The 16,254-nt window shown below is 41.2% G+C and overlaps 1 protein-coding gene across 3 annotated transcripts in view; it reads right to left on the reverse strand.

The window, feature by feature from the left end:
* MPPED2 (metallophosphoesterase domain containing 2) overlaps positions 1–10,444 on the reverse strand; it is a 138,387-nt gene extending 127,943 nt beyond the window's left edge. Inside the window, exons 1-2 of one of the 3 annotated variants that reach the window (XM_081836176.1) lie at positions 9,948–10,444; positions 1,581–1,824 (exon numbers count right to left, since the gene is read on the reverse strand). In XM_081836176.1, coding sequence (XP_081692302.1) covers positions 1,581–1,708 — 128 coding nt within the window. In that variant the 5' untranslated portion in view covers positions 1,709–1,824; positions 9,948–10,444. Of the gene's footprint in view, positions 1–1,580; positions 1,825–8,286; positions 8,478–9,403; positions 9,426–9,947 lie in introns of those variants that run through there. The other 2 variants (XM_081836178.1, XM_081836177.1) reach the window with 2 other exon arrangements.
* Between the last annotated feature and the right edge of the window lie 5,810 nt (positions 10,445–16,254).

Here is a 16,254-nt window from a genome sequence, read left to right on the forward strand (position 1 = left end):
ATGGTTGAAAAAAAAGCTAACTTTCCATTCTCATTAACAAAGAGTTCTGCATAGCTCAAAGGCTGGTACACCTCACTCAGGGCAACAGGAATTGATGGAATTAAAAAACAAAACAAAAAAACTTTGCCCCCTTTTCAGTTATTGAAGAAGCATCTAATCTCTTCGAAGTATCTCTCTTCCAACGCTTTCGAATTCTCACTATGCAATGAATAAGACCTGACTCACCTTTGGTCAGCATGAGGTCAAGAGGTGCTTCTTTTGTTTTATAATTTAACTTGTCCTTCAAACCATTAGGGAAAAAGGAGATTATGTAAAAATTGCTCCTTTTAAAGATCGGACATCACTAGACAATAGGAAGGAAATCTGGAGTTTTAAGTCTTCACTTAGGTCTTAAAACATGTGAGTGTACACATGCACACACACAAACTGTGCCTACACAAGTCCTTCTGTTGTCAGTGTGATCTCACAAGCCACAATACCAAAACATAGCAGTCTGAGCAGGGAACCTTTTGCTCTGCCTTTGTTGGTTTAAGCTCAGGCTATAAACATTATTTTAATGCAGTATTTGTATTTCTTGGGACTAATAGTTCAGCAGTCTTGAAATCCTTTGTCTTCCTTGTTGTAAGAGGAATGCAGCATGCGGCACACTTCCCCTTACAACAAGGAGGACAAAGGATTCAGTGATCAGGAGACAATTAGTCCCAATTAGGCCTATTTCGCAGCTGAGTGCAAAGGGTGGGGGAAGGGTGTTCACATTTTCAAGAAATATGTCCCTCTGGCAAGTTCCAGTGAAATCAATAAAGCTACAAGTCTGTTACTAGGCCTGCAGCTCACATACAAAACTGTGCTGAGTTTTACCAAGCCTCTGACATCTGGAGCTCTTTGAACACTATTCTGTCCAATAAACCATGCAACAAATTTTGGATTTTTTTGTTGTTTTCATCTAGTTCATAACAGGGATTGCCATAACTCTAATAATTCCACACCCACCATCAGTCCAGGGGCAGGCAACATGAACTTCCAGATCACAATTTATACATCCTACAGGCTAACATTTCAACTCTCCCCTTTTTGTTTTTTGAAAACGTTATCACAATAAATGTTAGAAGACTAGCAACAAGTAAAAAGAAGCCCAAATTCTTATTTTTCTACTCTCGTGATTACAAAGTCATCACAACTCTGATATGTTGACCTGATTTTCACTACCAGGAATTAGAAAACTGTAAAATAGGTCCAGTTACAGATAGGTAGCCGTGTTGGTCTGCCATAGTCAAAACAAAACAAATTCCTTCCAGTAGCACCTTAAAGACCAACTAAGTCAGTTCTTGGTATGAGCTTTATGGTCTTTAAGGTGCTACTGGAAGGAATTTGTTTTGTAAAATAGGTGCAAAATATATGTCAACTTTGATTTGGCTTCCAGAAAGTATGCATAATTGCAAGCAAATTATGGAACTCAATTACAGCAAAATATATGGTTGTTTCACACCTTGATATAACAGCAAGGTGGCACTTAATTCTGGACAAGTTTTCCACCTGTAACTTCCACTACTTGAAGTTCAAAAATCAATCATAGTACTTACATGTGTACATGGGGAGGCTGGAACCTGCTCTGGTTAATGTTGTAGTGTGTGAACGCCTGGGTTGGATTTGAGCTGTATTCATCCACAGAAATGGTAACTTTGCCTTGTGAAGGAATTCCATGAGCCATCCTTTCTCTTTATAGACATGAGCAACTTACAACTTTCCAGAACAAAAGATGGGAGTGGGCATTGTGTTTCAGCCAACGACAGAAGCCAAATATCTCCTCATGAGCTCTGCAGACTTCTGGAAAAACAGAACAGTACAGAGATATTGATCAATTTGTAATGAGGGTTTTGAGTTCAGCCTAGCCTGTGATGGTTTCCTATGGAAATATGTATTGATCCATTCCTAATAACACTAGCGTGTAAACTCATTATCTGAGTGTAGATCTTAATGTACCTGAAATGACACAATCCACATACAAAAGGGAGGTATCAGCCTGTCCAGGGAAACCCCTTGGTTGGCAGAAGTAAAGAAAAATCTTAAAGATAAAACCCTAAAGGTGGGAGACCTCCAAATACAGGAATACTGGCTGACTGCTGGGAAGTGGGTATGGAAAGCCACTGGTGAAGGACAATATAATGGAGTATCTTGGGAAAGGGTATGGCTGGCTGCTGGAACCCTGAACAGTAGCAGTCCACAGGGCAACATATTGTTTCAGGTTCAACTTGTTATACCCACATGGTATGCTGTCATCATGCTTAAAGTACTTTATGACCACATTTCTATGTTTGGAGGACAACACAGGCACCAAGTCTCCCTCTCCAACAAAGAAGACAGAGTTCTGACACCAGATATGGAGATTCAACGTCAATGCCACTGCAGAAGCATCTACAGCCCTGGCCCCAATCAATGTTGGTGCTCCAGCTTCAGTAGGAACATGGTAAGGGGTGAGCTGGGGAGGTTCAAGGATGTGCCAGGGAAGGTCTGGGAAATGGCTTAGATCCAAAGTGATTCCACTTTCCTGACATGCACCCAGAGATTTGGAGACTAACTCAAGAACTTGCAAAACAGACAGAGATGTGCAAGAGTTCTCCTCCAACCACACTTCTGCTGTCGGCAGTTAAACCACCCTCAGATTACACTTGCACACGGTAATCTTAGTAATTTTAGAAGGCTCAGAGGAATTTTACTTTAAATTAAAAATATCAACCTCTTCATAAATGCAAAGAAATGTAATTGCAACTGTAAACGTTTCTGATATTTTTCTAAACTCACAAACTTGAACATCTTTGGTCCAACATTCTCTCCTTCCTACCCCTCCTCCCCTCTCACCCTTCCTCCAAACATGCATACAGTTGTTTTGTTGGTTCTCCTAACCCACCATAAAAGACAGCTCATCTAACATTTCCATGAAACAAAACAAAAAGATTCACCAATTCATTTCTAAGTACTGTATTTCTTAAATTTAAAAATGATATTGTAGCAGCATTGCAACATATCCATGTCCCAAATTTTACAAGGTCAATGCTCAAGCAACAGGGGATATTTTACTCTCAGTAGGACATGATGGAGCTGGTACAGGCGGTGCTTTTTTCCTGGGGGGACACAGGGGGACGCATATCCCTAAACATTTTGTGAATTTAAGTTTGCCCTCATTGAGGGGCAGTATTTCAATATGAATAGGAAAATGAGAGTACCCGTGAACATTTTTTTAGAAAGAAAAAAACACTGGGTAAAGGTATAGAAAAGAACAACCAAAACGATCAAGTTGTTCAAGCAGTTTCTTGACAAGAAAAGGTTAAAGAGAATAAGAGTTTTCTTGTTTAGGAAAAAGAAACACTACTGATGTTCACAGGAAAGGAGTTTATAATGTTATGAACAACATAAAAGTAGTTAAGAGGTGTATTACAATACTAGAATCAAACTCATCCAGAAATATTCACTGGTCCTGGGGTTAAGGTTAGCCAAAATTATGCATTCTAAATGCAGTGAATAACTAATGCATGATAGCTGAGGGTATATTGTTATTGTTTGTTATTATAGTGTACGTTTTTGGGTTTTTATATTGTAAGCTGCCCTATGATCTTCGGATGAAGGGCTGTATAGAAGTAAATAAACAAACAAAACATGTATATTCAGAGGCAGTATAGCTCTAAACACAGAGGCAAAAAAACCCAAGGTATAGTGATGGTTATGAGTATCCATAAGCATCTAGCAACCCATTCATGGTTACAAAATACTGGAGAAGATGGACCTGGAGATGGTCCATCCATCAAGCCAATCCATATGGCCTAAACTAAAGAACAGGAGCTACAGAAGAAAGATTGCTTTCAATAATAATAATAATTTATTTGTACCCCGCCCATCTGGCTGGGCTTCCCCAGCCACTCTGGGCGGCTTCCAAAAAAAATATTAAAATACTCTAATACATCAAACATTAAAAGCTTCCCTGAACAGGGCTGCCTTCAGATGTCTTCTAAAAGTCTGGTAGTTGTTGTTCTCTTTGACATCTGGTGGGATGTCTTTCTACTATTTCTGTATACCCTATCATTCCTAAATTTCCTTTCATTATTTAAGCCAAAGAAATGTATAAAAAAGCAGAAATGGACAGTTCTTTATGTCAAAATCAATTATAATTTATTACTGTGAGTTATACACTTCCATTATTTAACACAACCTACATGTTTCTAGCCATTTGCTTCATTCCTTCTGGAATATCATTATTCTGGTCAAAAAATTAGTAAATGTCTGCTAGCCCTTTTGAATGTTTCAGCCATAAAGGGGCAACTCAAGTAGGAAAGAGCTGTGGATATGCCCCTTGAATGTATTCGTCCTCACACAGATCCTTTGAGCTTTCCCATGTTCTAGTGTAACTTTTGCATTGGGGCCTTTTCTACTTGTGAAGGGTAACTAAGAGCTCTGGAAGATCAGGATTCTTTTTTACACTGGAAGTTCCACCAACAGAAAAGTCTCCCCCACACACACTTGAAGAAACAAAATAAAAAAATTCCTTCCAGATACCTGAAGAAGTGTGCATGCACACGAAAGCTCATACCTAGAACTAACTTAGTTGGTCTTTAAGGTGCTACTGGAAGGAATTTTTTTATTTTGTTTTGACTATGGCAGACCAACACGGCTACCCATCTGTAACTGGAACACTTGAAGAATTTATACTAGAACACAGGGAAGCAGACAGGATGCATACAATGATAAAGGGCTAAAGGAATAACCCTACAACCCTTTTCTGCTTGTGTTGCCTCTTCACTGTTGTGGCACCAGAAGAAGAGTTGTGAAGGACTTCTAATCCTTCCATTATGTCAAACTGCTTTCTGCATTTGAAATCTCTCAAAATAATTCTGATTAAGTCTTCATCCAAAAAACCCCCTGCTATTCTAATGCACTCTGTGAGCACCTTCATTAAGTCACCAATTTCCCTGTTATTCCCTGGTGAGGTTGATGGACTTCCTTCCACTCCCTATCATTGACACAAATGTTTAAATCCCATCCTGCCATTAGAAAAAAGTAGTTACGCAACCTTCAAGTATGTGCTCATGAGAAACTGAAGGCAAACAGACTGAGCACAAACTTGAAAAGCAAAACTTGTAATTCCCACTCTTAACATTTTAATACCAAAAAGATCTGAAAGGGTTGAAGATAGGTCCCCCCCCCCCCGATTTTGGTCATGATCCACCTTTTAGGGTATGTTTAAATCCAAACAGATAAATCGTTGTGCATTCTTAGGAATACAAAAAAAGGTAACACTTACATTCATATACTTGCTGTTCCTATAAATTAGGCGCTTCCTAAAATTGATACAGAAGTATAGAAAACCAGTCTTTGTATTTACAATCAGTTATGCTACATAGCTGATTGCTACATAGCGGTGCTCCATTGTTTCTAAATAAAAATAGGACTTGCTAGATGTAAAATCAAATATCTGGAGCCTCTACATTGAACCAGTATTAAGATATGAACTGTAAAACCTGGTTCAGCACAAAATTCCACATAATGCCTTCCAAATAGCAGATGGCCTGCTATAGGCGATTTATTTTATTATTTTACAACCTCAGGCCTACATAGGCTTCCATATGTTAAGCAGGTTACGGAACCACACAACTTCCTTTTTTCAAGAATCAGGGTATTTTTTCATTTTGCATATCGGAAAAAGCAAGCAGGGAGAGAGCTAAGACCCCCATCAAGTGGATCTTGACCAAAATCTTTAGTATATTTCGCAGAGGGTACTCTTGGTCTTTGTCTCAAATTATTCGCTGGTTATATATATGTATATATAGGCATGGAGAACAAAATCGCTACAATTTGCTACATAAAATCTTTGCCCAGTTTGCAGTGTAAGATAACTGCCTACAAATTGTAATGAAGGAGCTTCCATACCAACTTTGCAGCTGTTTCCTTAATTTCCCCCACAATTATATTTTACTGTTATTTTGCATAACAGTAAAACACAACACCTGCTTCCAATTGCAATTCTGTTGTGAAGACTGTAATTCTCTTTTGAGATACTAACTATGAAGACAGTGTGCAGCGTGGAACTGCATAATTGCACTGCACTGAAAAGTAAATACAAATGAAAACATCTTCCTGTTAGAGAAATGACTGTCATTAAAAACAATGTTAACCCTGAGAGCTTAGGGATTGGGGGAAAAGAACACATTTTGTATTGTTAGAGTTTTAGTCATTAGTTTTAGGTAGCAGTATTGAAATTGCATGGCCAACCACTCCCGCCCCGCAAAAGCTGATTCTGTTGAGTATAACTAATAAACACAATATCATTATTTTTCTGTTTTTCCCCGAAAAGATAAGCAACTATATTTTAATTAATTTAGTGCAGCCAAAAGGCAGTATTTTATATTCTTTAGCCCACAAAACTCAAGGGGAAAGAAATCAAACTTGCTGAGGAGAATAGTGTATACAGCCCAACCCATGATGTGTTGCACAATATTCAAAACTTTAGCTATGAGAAAAACAGTGAGCTAACTCAAAGTCAAAGCAGAATATTGGTAGGCAAACAGAAATCCTCATTCAGTTTCTCTAAGATTTTTTAAATTAAATATTTCTTTATTTAAATTTTCAAGTATGTATACAAAAAAAACACACACAAGCCAATATAAAAGTAAGCAAAATATTACATTTCTAATTCTGGGGGTCTTCTTGTATTAAAACGTGGCAAATTTACACCATTGGCTTTTAAAATGTCAATCAGTGACTATCAAACTAGTAAATAAAGGTCACATATTATGTCTGAGCAGGCTGATCTTAGTTTCATTTCCCTTTCCTTCTATTCCAGTGCAAAACAGCTTTCATATTAGAAGTGTCTGATTGTGATCTGCTTTAATGAGGAGCTCTTTGAAGAAAATGTAAGGCAGGACCCAAGTACTTCAAAACTTTCGCTAACAAATTTATTAGCCTCCCTGTGAGGACTATAGTTCTTCCCTCCCATTGACACCAGTCATTAAGAAGATGGTGCATCCACGGTGGAATAATAAGAGGGGGGTCTACACTGTTAAGCAACTTACTGCTAATTTTAATGCTAGAATTATGCCAACAGAAGAACTAGCAAAGTGCCATCTTATATTATGTAATCCTGAAAAACTCAGGGGGCAGCCTGTGAATAATGTAAGCACTGGTTGTGCAGTTGGTATGCTTCCACAATGGATAAATGTCACAAAGGCATTGAATCTGCTGATTTGATTTGAAGTCCATAAAAGACACAAAAGCAGGGCATTTATATGCACTGTATATAATCATTTTTGTCTCAGAATATATAAAAAAATGGCAAGTATTTCTGGCATTACCAGGCTACCAGTTTTTATAACATTGTTATAAACATGTACATTAAATGAAAGAAAATTAATAATCACACTCACAATTTGCACAGATGTAAAGAAAACAAATACTATTTGGGGAAGAGAGAACCCACTATTTTACTCCATCATTTGGAATATTAATTCCCATTGACTTTAGACTGGCTTTAGTTGAAGCAAGTATGGAAATTCCTTAAGAATTAGAAATTAGGGCGAAGAGTTAAATAAGATACTGATGCTAACACTTCCTTCAAGATTTATATTCAACCTTTGTTATTCTTGCTTTGATTAAACTACACTCAATGTGCAATCATTTACTCAGAAGTAAGTTCCACTATTTTCAATGGAGCTTACTCTCTGGTAACTGTTCTTAGCATTGCAGCCCAAGTAACAATTCAAGAATTTAAATCCATAAAGTCTTCAAGAAGTTACTCATGTAGGTGTCTTGTTTAATACTTTCCTATAGCTTCTTCTAGCATAAGTTTATCCAATCACTGCAAAACAAGATCCCCATTTATACTCAACATTCCAGCAAACAGTGCATATATTTTTAATTTAACTATAACTCATTATCCATTCTGCTCCTATCTCCAGGTAGGCTTTTTCCTTTTCTTTTCCTTTCTGAAGAGGGGTGCATAAAAGTTATATATCAAATGAATGTTGGAAAGATAAAATCTTATCCCCAACACATGACTAATAAATGAAACCAAACCTGTTTTCCATTCATAAAAAAACCTGATGCCACACATACAGAAAGATGGAGAAAGAGAGGAAAGAATCCTTGTGGACCCTTTCTTCTTACAGATGAAATCCTTAGAACAAACTCCATCCCTCGGTTGAAATGATCCATTTCCCAAGCCACCTTCAGTTCAAAGGTGCACAGCAGCAAACAGGAACAATAAAAAACAACAACAACCAGGTACCAGTTTGCACACACTACCTCCTCGTGGCAGTCAGTCCGTGCCCATCTAAGCGGTGCTGGGCACACTTTCTCCCCCCTTCTCTCTGGGCAACTCTCCCGGAGAGGTGGCAGCACAGCACTCCTCTGAATCCACGCTGCGTGTTGGGTCTGCTTCCTCTCTGCCTCTCTCATTCCCTCTTTCCCCAGTGCTCGGAATGATTGATCACAATCAGCGGCCAATAGCTCTGACACCGCACCATCCTGGCTCCCCCCCCCCTTTTCCCAACGTCACTCATCCCAACCGATCTCCCCCCCCCCCTTGCCACTCAAACTGGCATTCTAACCTAGCTCAAATGCATTCAAACTCCACATTTTTACAACTGCTTCATTGTTGTAGTCTGTCCCCCCCCCCCACTTATAGTTCCCTTTTCTCTCCTTTTTTTTAATGTGCATGGGTAAAGTTTTCATCCTCTTTTCTCTACAATAGCTGTAACATCCCCACCCCCCACACAACATACACCGCTTCTTCTCGTTCACATTTCGCACTCAAACTACAATACCTAGCAGGAGGTGGGTTGCTTTGGGGGGGGGGAGGAGAGGGGAAACTACAAAATCATGCAGCAAGCCGGGTGGGGCGGTAAATTTACAACTCGTGGGTGATTTTATATTTCTCTTCTTTCCAGCCTCCCCCCCCCCTTTTTTCACCCCACCCCAATAAAATGTCGAAAGGTTTCCAAGTGCCCTTAGGCCTCGGGGGTCATTGATTTCCAAGCCTGTTGTGAAGCGAGAAGGGGGAGAGAAAGCGAGAAACGTAGCTGCCTTGCATGTGAAAGAGACATGGGGAAACTCCAGCTCTTGAATAGTAAATAAACCCATTTGCAATCGTTACTTTTTCACCCCCTCTCCTTTTCTTTTGCTTTGGGCAGGGGTGGGTGGGTGAGAAAATGCAGAGAATAAGGCAAAGGGGGGGGTGACAAACACGTTTCTGCCCCCCCCCGTCCCCACACCTTCCTCCTCCCCGCCAGCCCCACGTTTCAGTTTTTCCACGCTAACTGTACTTTGCATTTCAGTCCCTCGATCTGCCGCCTCGCCTCGCTCTCTCCCTCGCGCAGCACAATGCTCCCTTTGGCCTACCCTCCCCCGGTCGTGCTCTTACATTATAACCCCGATCACCCGAGACTCTCTAGTAAACAGCCAGCGAATTAATCTCCGCTGCCCAATCTATTCCCCAGCCGGCGCCGCGCCCCCCCCCCCCACTCCGCAAGACAAGAAATTAACGCAAAAGCGGGGAGGGGGGGCAGGAGAAGGAGGAGGAGAAAGGTGGGGAGCACTGGAAGCACCGGGGTTGGAGGGGGGGTGGAGAGAGAAAGAGGAGGGAGAGAAACAGACACCCGCGCAGAAATTAGCCTTCCTTCTGAAACAACAATTTATAATAAAATCACAATCATAACAATCCAGCTCTCTGCCCGCGATCGCTTTGGCGAGTGGCAAATCAGCAGCCCGTTTGAATCAGATTCTTGTTTGCCCTCTCTGATCCCCTTGTACTTGTACATGACAAGGCACCTCTAACCCATGGCTTTGTGTTTTGTTATTAGGAATTTACTCCCTCTCGCTCCCCCTTTCTCTCTCTCTCTTGGTCCTTCTCCTTCTTCCATCTGATCCCTCTCTCCCCTTCTCTCTGCTCGGGGCGGATGATTTACCTTCTCTCCCTCTTTTTTTATTTTTCCTGGATGTTGATGTGTGTTCCTAGGGATGCCTTCAGTGCTGGGGAAGGAGCCGATCCATGAGGAGGAGGAGGGGAGGAGGAGGAGGAGGAGGAGGCGGATGGTGCCGCGGAGCTGTGTTGCGAGAGGGCGAAAGAGCGAGGCAAGGCTTTGCCAGAGGTTGGCGGCTGGTGCAAGGCAGGGCAGACACCTTCGACCCCCGAGGGTCCCCGGAGTGGAAAGGAGAGAGGCGGACGCAGGCAGAAGGAAGGAAGGAAGGAGGGAGGGAGGGAAAGGGGAAGGAAGGAAGGAAGGAAGGAAGAAAAGGGAGAAGGAGAGCAGCCGCGATCTGGGCTGGAGAGCGAGAAAGAGAAAGAGGGAGAGAGGGAGAAATGAAGGGGGAGAGAAGGAGGAAGAGAGCGGAGGAGTGCAGTGAGTAAGGACTGCCACTGGGGTCAGGGAGCAGAGCACCAGGAAACAGGGCGGCCAAGGCGCTCGCCTCTCTCTCTCTCTCTCTCTCTCTCTCTCTCTCTCACTCACACTCACACACACACACACACAGCCACACACGCATAGGCTGCCAGCTCCTCCTTGCTGCTGCTGCTTACTTCACTCTCTTCTCTCTCCCCCCGCCACCCCGCAACCTCAAGCCAAAAAGGAAGGCTAAGGAGGGAGAGCATCCCCTGCCAAATCGCAGCAAATCTCTTGCCCTCCCCTGAAAGATTAAATTGAAGAGGAATGCAGGGTCACGGGAGACCGAAGGCACTGGGTGCTGGAGTGCCCTGCAAATCCTGAGTATTCCTCAATTTCTTCAAGCGTTGTGTCATCAGCATGGTCATTAGTATAGGGGGTTGTTTTCCTCTTTTTTAAGAAAGAAACGAGGCACCCCCCCAAAAAAAAGGTTTCACGATATAGGGGTAAAAAATTAAGATTAGGTGACGGGGAAATTATCATACACCAAGTCTAAATAAATGTATGTAAGAGATTATGGGAGTTCCATCTCACTGGCACCATCAATGCATCTATATGAAGACAAGTCCCTTTGACTCTATGTACAAATTCAAGGAGGTGTGCACCCCAATTGTTTTATAATAATAATAAAAGAAATGAGAGCCATCGCACTTTCACAAAACCCAAACAGTTGAATAAAATGGAACAGAAAGGTTATTACTAGGATTAACTACAAAGCATCAGGAACCTTTTGAGTGTGTGGAAGGGGGGGGGCGGAACCACCTGTAATAACTATTGTATCTCCCTCTTTTTAAAAAATTGCCTCATTGCTGAAGCAGGAGAAAATTTCCAATGTTTTTTTCCCCCTGCAGAACGATTTGCAATATGATCCTGCTGAGTGTATCACTCAGAAGTAAATCCTATGTTCAAAGGGGCTTACTTCCAGTTAGGATTGCAACCTAAATCTAATTTGTTGGGGAGCGGGGGACAGAATCAGTCAAATCTGGAAAAGAATGAGGAATATCAAATCATAGAACTGTACAGTTGGAAGAAACTTCTATGGTCATCTAGTAGTCCATTGTTTACCAACCCTGGGTCTCCAGCTGTTTTCGTACTACAATTCCCAGCCTTCCTTGCTACCTAGGGATGATGGGAGTTGTAGTCCAAAAACAGCTGAAGATCCAAGGTTGGGAAACACTGATCTAGTCTAACCCCCTGCAACGCAGTGCAGGTCACAATAAGTGAGCAGGGCGAACCAACCTAAAACGATTTAGAAGAAATTAAGAGAAAATAACATTTAAACTTATTGAACTGTGTTAACTGGGTGAGACATAGTATCATGTCCCCCACCCCAATACAACCAGAACACTTCCTGCTAATTTTGTATTTCATAAAAATTTCCAGGTGCATATATTTCTGATTGTGAGGATACAATGGGAGAAAGCCTCTGAGAAGGAATGGGGAGGGGAAAACTCTCATGCATGCAACACTAAATCATACTGTAATATAACGTTCAAATTAGGCCAGCTAATTATTTTTTTCCGAAAGAGCCGAACACAGTTTGAACACATTTAATTTTTCCTGTTGCTAACCTGATTTTTCAGGTTTTTGTTGTTTTCAAAACCTATTTGCACAGATGTGATAGTGGTACTAAAAAATGGTGAGTGTGTACTCAGTGGTCTAAATGTCTCTAGAGCTACTTTCTATACTCTAAAATCTATTAACTTTCTCTAACTATAATGTGACATCAAAAAGTATTACTCTCTCTCAAAAACTCCCCCCCCACTAATAGTTATTTTAAATTTTCATTCATTTGTTCCTCATATATTTTGCAATAATTTAAAAAGGAGGAAACATTGCCCTGCTAAGAACTATGTGCAATACTCATGACAAGTAAAGGGAGATTTAAGTTAAGAAAATTTAACTTAACAAATTTAACTTAACAAAATTTATGGATGGTTAAGGTAAAGTGCCAGGTAGTCTGCTAAATTAATAAGATATCCACAAACAATTTCATCTGTAAGCAAAACCAAACTTTATTGAAATAATTAGCAGAAGTGTCCTGCAGAAAAAGCACTGTAAAATAAAAATAAAAAATCTCCCCATTGTGGTTGTTTTAATATGAAAAGCTTTGCATCCAGCTCTTCTTGTACAAGTGGGATGAACCTCTGCTCTCCTTTAGAGTCCCATGTGCCCTCAAAATCAGCTCTAGGGGTTTGGGGGACTGCCCTATAGTTATAGTTTTAGTTGTAATTGTGAGCCCTATTGACCCATTAGGCCGAAAGTGTGGAAGCAATCATCTAGATTTCTTAATCCAGCAGGATGTATGTACACACCCTAACACCACACACACACACACACACACACACACACAAATTGTAACAATGCAATCATATCATTACGGAAAAATCTAGGTGCAAGTCACCCAGCTTGTCAGGCAGATCCCTGCGGAATAAAGGAAGGAGTCCAGCCACCAGCCGGAGCAAATAGCTGTAGACCAAAGTTTATTGCGCAACAGGTTCAAAGAGGAATTTTGAACCCCGAGGATGGGGTGACAAGGACTTTTAAAAGTTTCTATCTTATCCCAGCATACAGTTCATTAAGCATCATCACTACATCTTTGCTACATCATTGTTACATCAGAAAAGGGGAGGGTTATACATGATTAACATAGGAGGAATGTGTTGGGGCAACAGGCGTATACAGGATATGTATTGGGAAGTACATTCTAAGCACCTACTACAAAGGGACAATAGAACTTTGGTTTGCATAGTCTGCCACCTGGGCAAGTCTGGAGGAGTGCCTTTGCCCAGCGATTGACACCTATGAGTACCTTCCTGTGAGTATGAGGGATTACGGTGGGGACCAAGTGGTTTCCAAGTCCTTGGCCAATGAAGCAAATTGGCGGTGGAATGAAGGAAAGTGGCAAAGGAGTTGATTTTATATGATTTTTAAAGCTAGGTGTGGCGCTGTGGGTAAAACCTCAGTGCCTAGGACTTGCCGATCGCATGGTCGGTGGTTCGAATCCCCGCGGCGGGGTGAGCTCCCGTCGTTCGGTCCCAGCTCCTGCCCACCTAGCAGTTCGAAAGCACCCTTAAGTGCAAGTAGATAAATAGGTACCGCTTTATAGCGGGAAGGTAAATGGCGTTTCCATGTGCTGCGCTAGTGCTGGCTCGCCAGAGCAGCTTCGTCACGCTGGACACGTGACCCAGAAGTGTCTCCGGACAGCGCTGGCCCCCGGCCTCTTAAGTGAGATGGGCGCACAACCCTAGAGTCGGACACGACTGGCCCATACGGGCAGGGGTACCTTTACCTTTACCTAACTTCCCTGAGCTGTCAAGTCGAAAGAATACATTTATGCATATTTGTAACATTTAACAACTTTAAAGATGTGCCCCCCCCACCCCGTAATTTCTGTAACAATATACAAGGGTACTGAGAAGTCCCACTGAGTAGTAATTGCCAGGTAAGTGGTATAAGAAACGTACTCTGGATCTATCCCATAGAACAGAACATGCACAATACAATCCTATGTAATCTAACACTCCCAAGTACACATGCAAAGAATGCACTGTAAGACTCTTAATTTAAAAGTCACCTGTCAGATTGAAAAGGTAAGTATAATATATTCATGGATCTGTTGACATTCAAATAACAACCAGAAGCTCAAATCAGGTTCAAGCTAGACACTGCAGATAAGGGACTATTCTTGTATAAAAGGCTCCCCCTCTCTGTAAGGAATATAGCCAAAGGAACAGCAGTGAGGAGGCTGGTGAGACACGAGATAATGAGTCAGGATATTTTACTGAATTATATCTTGCTTAAGAAATGTATTGTTTGAAATTTCGTAGCTATATTATGTATGGTTTTATTATATATGTATTTTATTCCCATCTTCTCCCCTTCATTATCTTCTCCCTTTCATTGTAAAAAATAATAATGGGCCAGATCACAATATGCATAGTAGCACAATATTTATAACAGCATAATTTCAACAGCGTAATATTGTCATTCAATGAAAGAATGACAAAAATATGCACATTAGCATCTAAATCCAGTTCAACCAACCCTTCATCGCCCATTACTTCATTATATATTAATAATTACTATTAATGATTATTATACAAATTATTATTAGATTTGTTAGATGTGCTAGTGTTGAATTTGTTGCAGATTCGTATTTTATTATTTTACCTAGCAGCTTACTATTGCTACAACTACTACTACTATTATTAATAATAAATATTACATTTATACTTCACCATTCTTCCAAGGAACTCAAGATGGCATATAGGATTCAAAACCAGTCTGTGAAGTAGCCTAAGCTGAGAGACAGTGATTGGACCAATGCCACCCAGTGAGCTTTATAGCTGAGCAGAGATTTGAACCTTGGTCTCCCAGGTCCAGTTCCAACACTCTAACCCATGGGTAGGCAAACTAAGACCCGGGGGCCAGATCCGGCCCAATCGCCTTCTCAATCTGGCCTGCAGACAATCTGGGAATCAGCGTGTGTTTACATGAGGAGAATGTGTGCTTTTATTTAAAATGCATCTCTGGGTTATTTGTGGGCATAGGAATTTGTTCACACCCCCCCCCCACAAAATATAGTCTGGCCCCCCACAGGGTCTGAGGGACAGTGGACTGGCCCCCTGCTGAAAAAGTTTGCTAAGGCCTGCTCTAACCATTACACCATATTTAAAATAATAAAAAAATCAATATAACGAACAATATTCTTAAAAACTGGTTTTACTCAACAGTTTGAATTACGTAAACTGGGGGGAAATTATTTTCTCTTGGCAGTGACAAAAAATTCTATGTTCTGAGATGCAAACCTGCTGCACCTATCGAAGAAGGAGACCTTATTGGAATTGGAATGTTCTGAACTCTTTCCATCTAGGCTCAGGTTGCCTATACGTGTGTAAATAAACCATATATCATAAAGACACCACAGTCTCCACTATGCCTCATTTCCAAAGGAAACACAAACTTTGGGTAAACGCCTGGATCCCTGGAATCTTGCACTGCACATGGAGATTGCGTGGGGTGTAACAATATTTTCTTAGGAAGCAGAAGGCAACTATAGTCAATCTAATAGCCAAAATTGATTATCTGTTCCCCCCTGAGCTGACCAGAAGTTTCAGGTGTAGCAACACTATATCCTGGTCCTGGTTTTTGCCCATTTTATACTTTTCCCAGATATAGTCAGTATCTGAGGGAAGGGGGGGGGGGGACTTGGTCAACTCTATAAATGAACTGGACACACAAAAGATAAGGTCAAAAAGGAAAAGGGCTCAGAGAAGCCTTGAGAGTGAGAGAGCACTACTTGTGCACCTAGAAGTGCTTTCAATTAAGAAAATAATCAAGGACAGAAATGGTAGCTATTAGAACCCTGGGGGGGGGGGGGGGAGAAACCGCATTTATTGCAGTTTCACATTCTGAAATACCACCCTCTATATCTTCTTTTGAAATATCAGCTGCTGCATCAGATGGGCATTAGTCCATGAAAGAATATGCCACAATATATGTGTTCGATTTAAGGTGCTACAAGACTTTTCTTTCCTTTTTTGATAAATGTAGGGTGTGGTTTTCTAATTTGTGTAACCCTACCGCCCTCAGATGTGGGGGAAATGGTGTATAAACTCAAGGAACTTCCAGATTGAAGGAAAGAATCCAAAACCCATTGCTCTTCCTCATATAGGAGTTAAACTCCTTTTAGGATGTGACTTTTGCTCCTTATCCAGAGAGAGATGCTGATGCTGTTGGAACAGTAAGAAAGAACAGTAAACGGCAACAAGAAGAAAGTCTCCCCAGATATCCTTTGGGCCTTTTCTATTCACTGCATCAGAGCTCTTTC

Source organism: Podarcis erhardii, assembly GCF_964252035.2.
Source record: "Podarcis erhardii genome assembly, chromosome: 1".
NCBI classification, from domain to species: domain Eukaryota; kingdom Metazoa; phylum Chordata; class Lepidosauria; order Squamata; family Lacertidae; genus Podarcis; species Podarcis erhardii.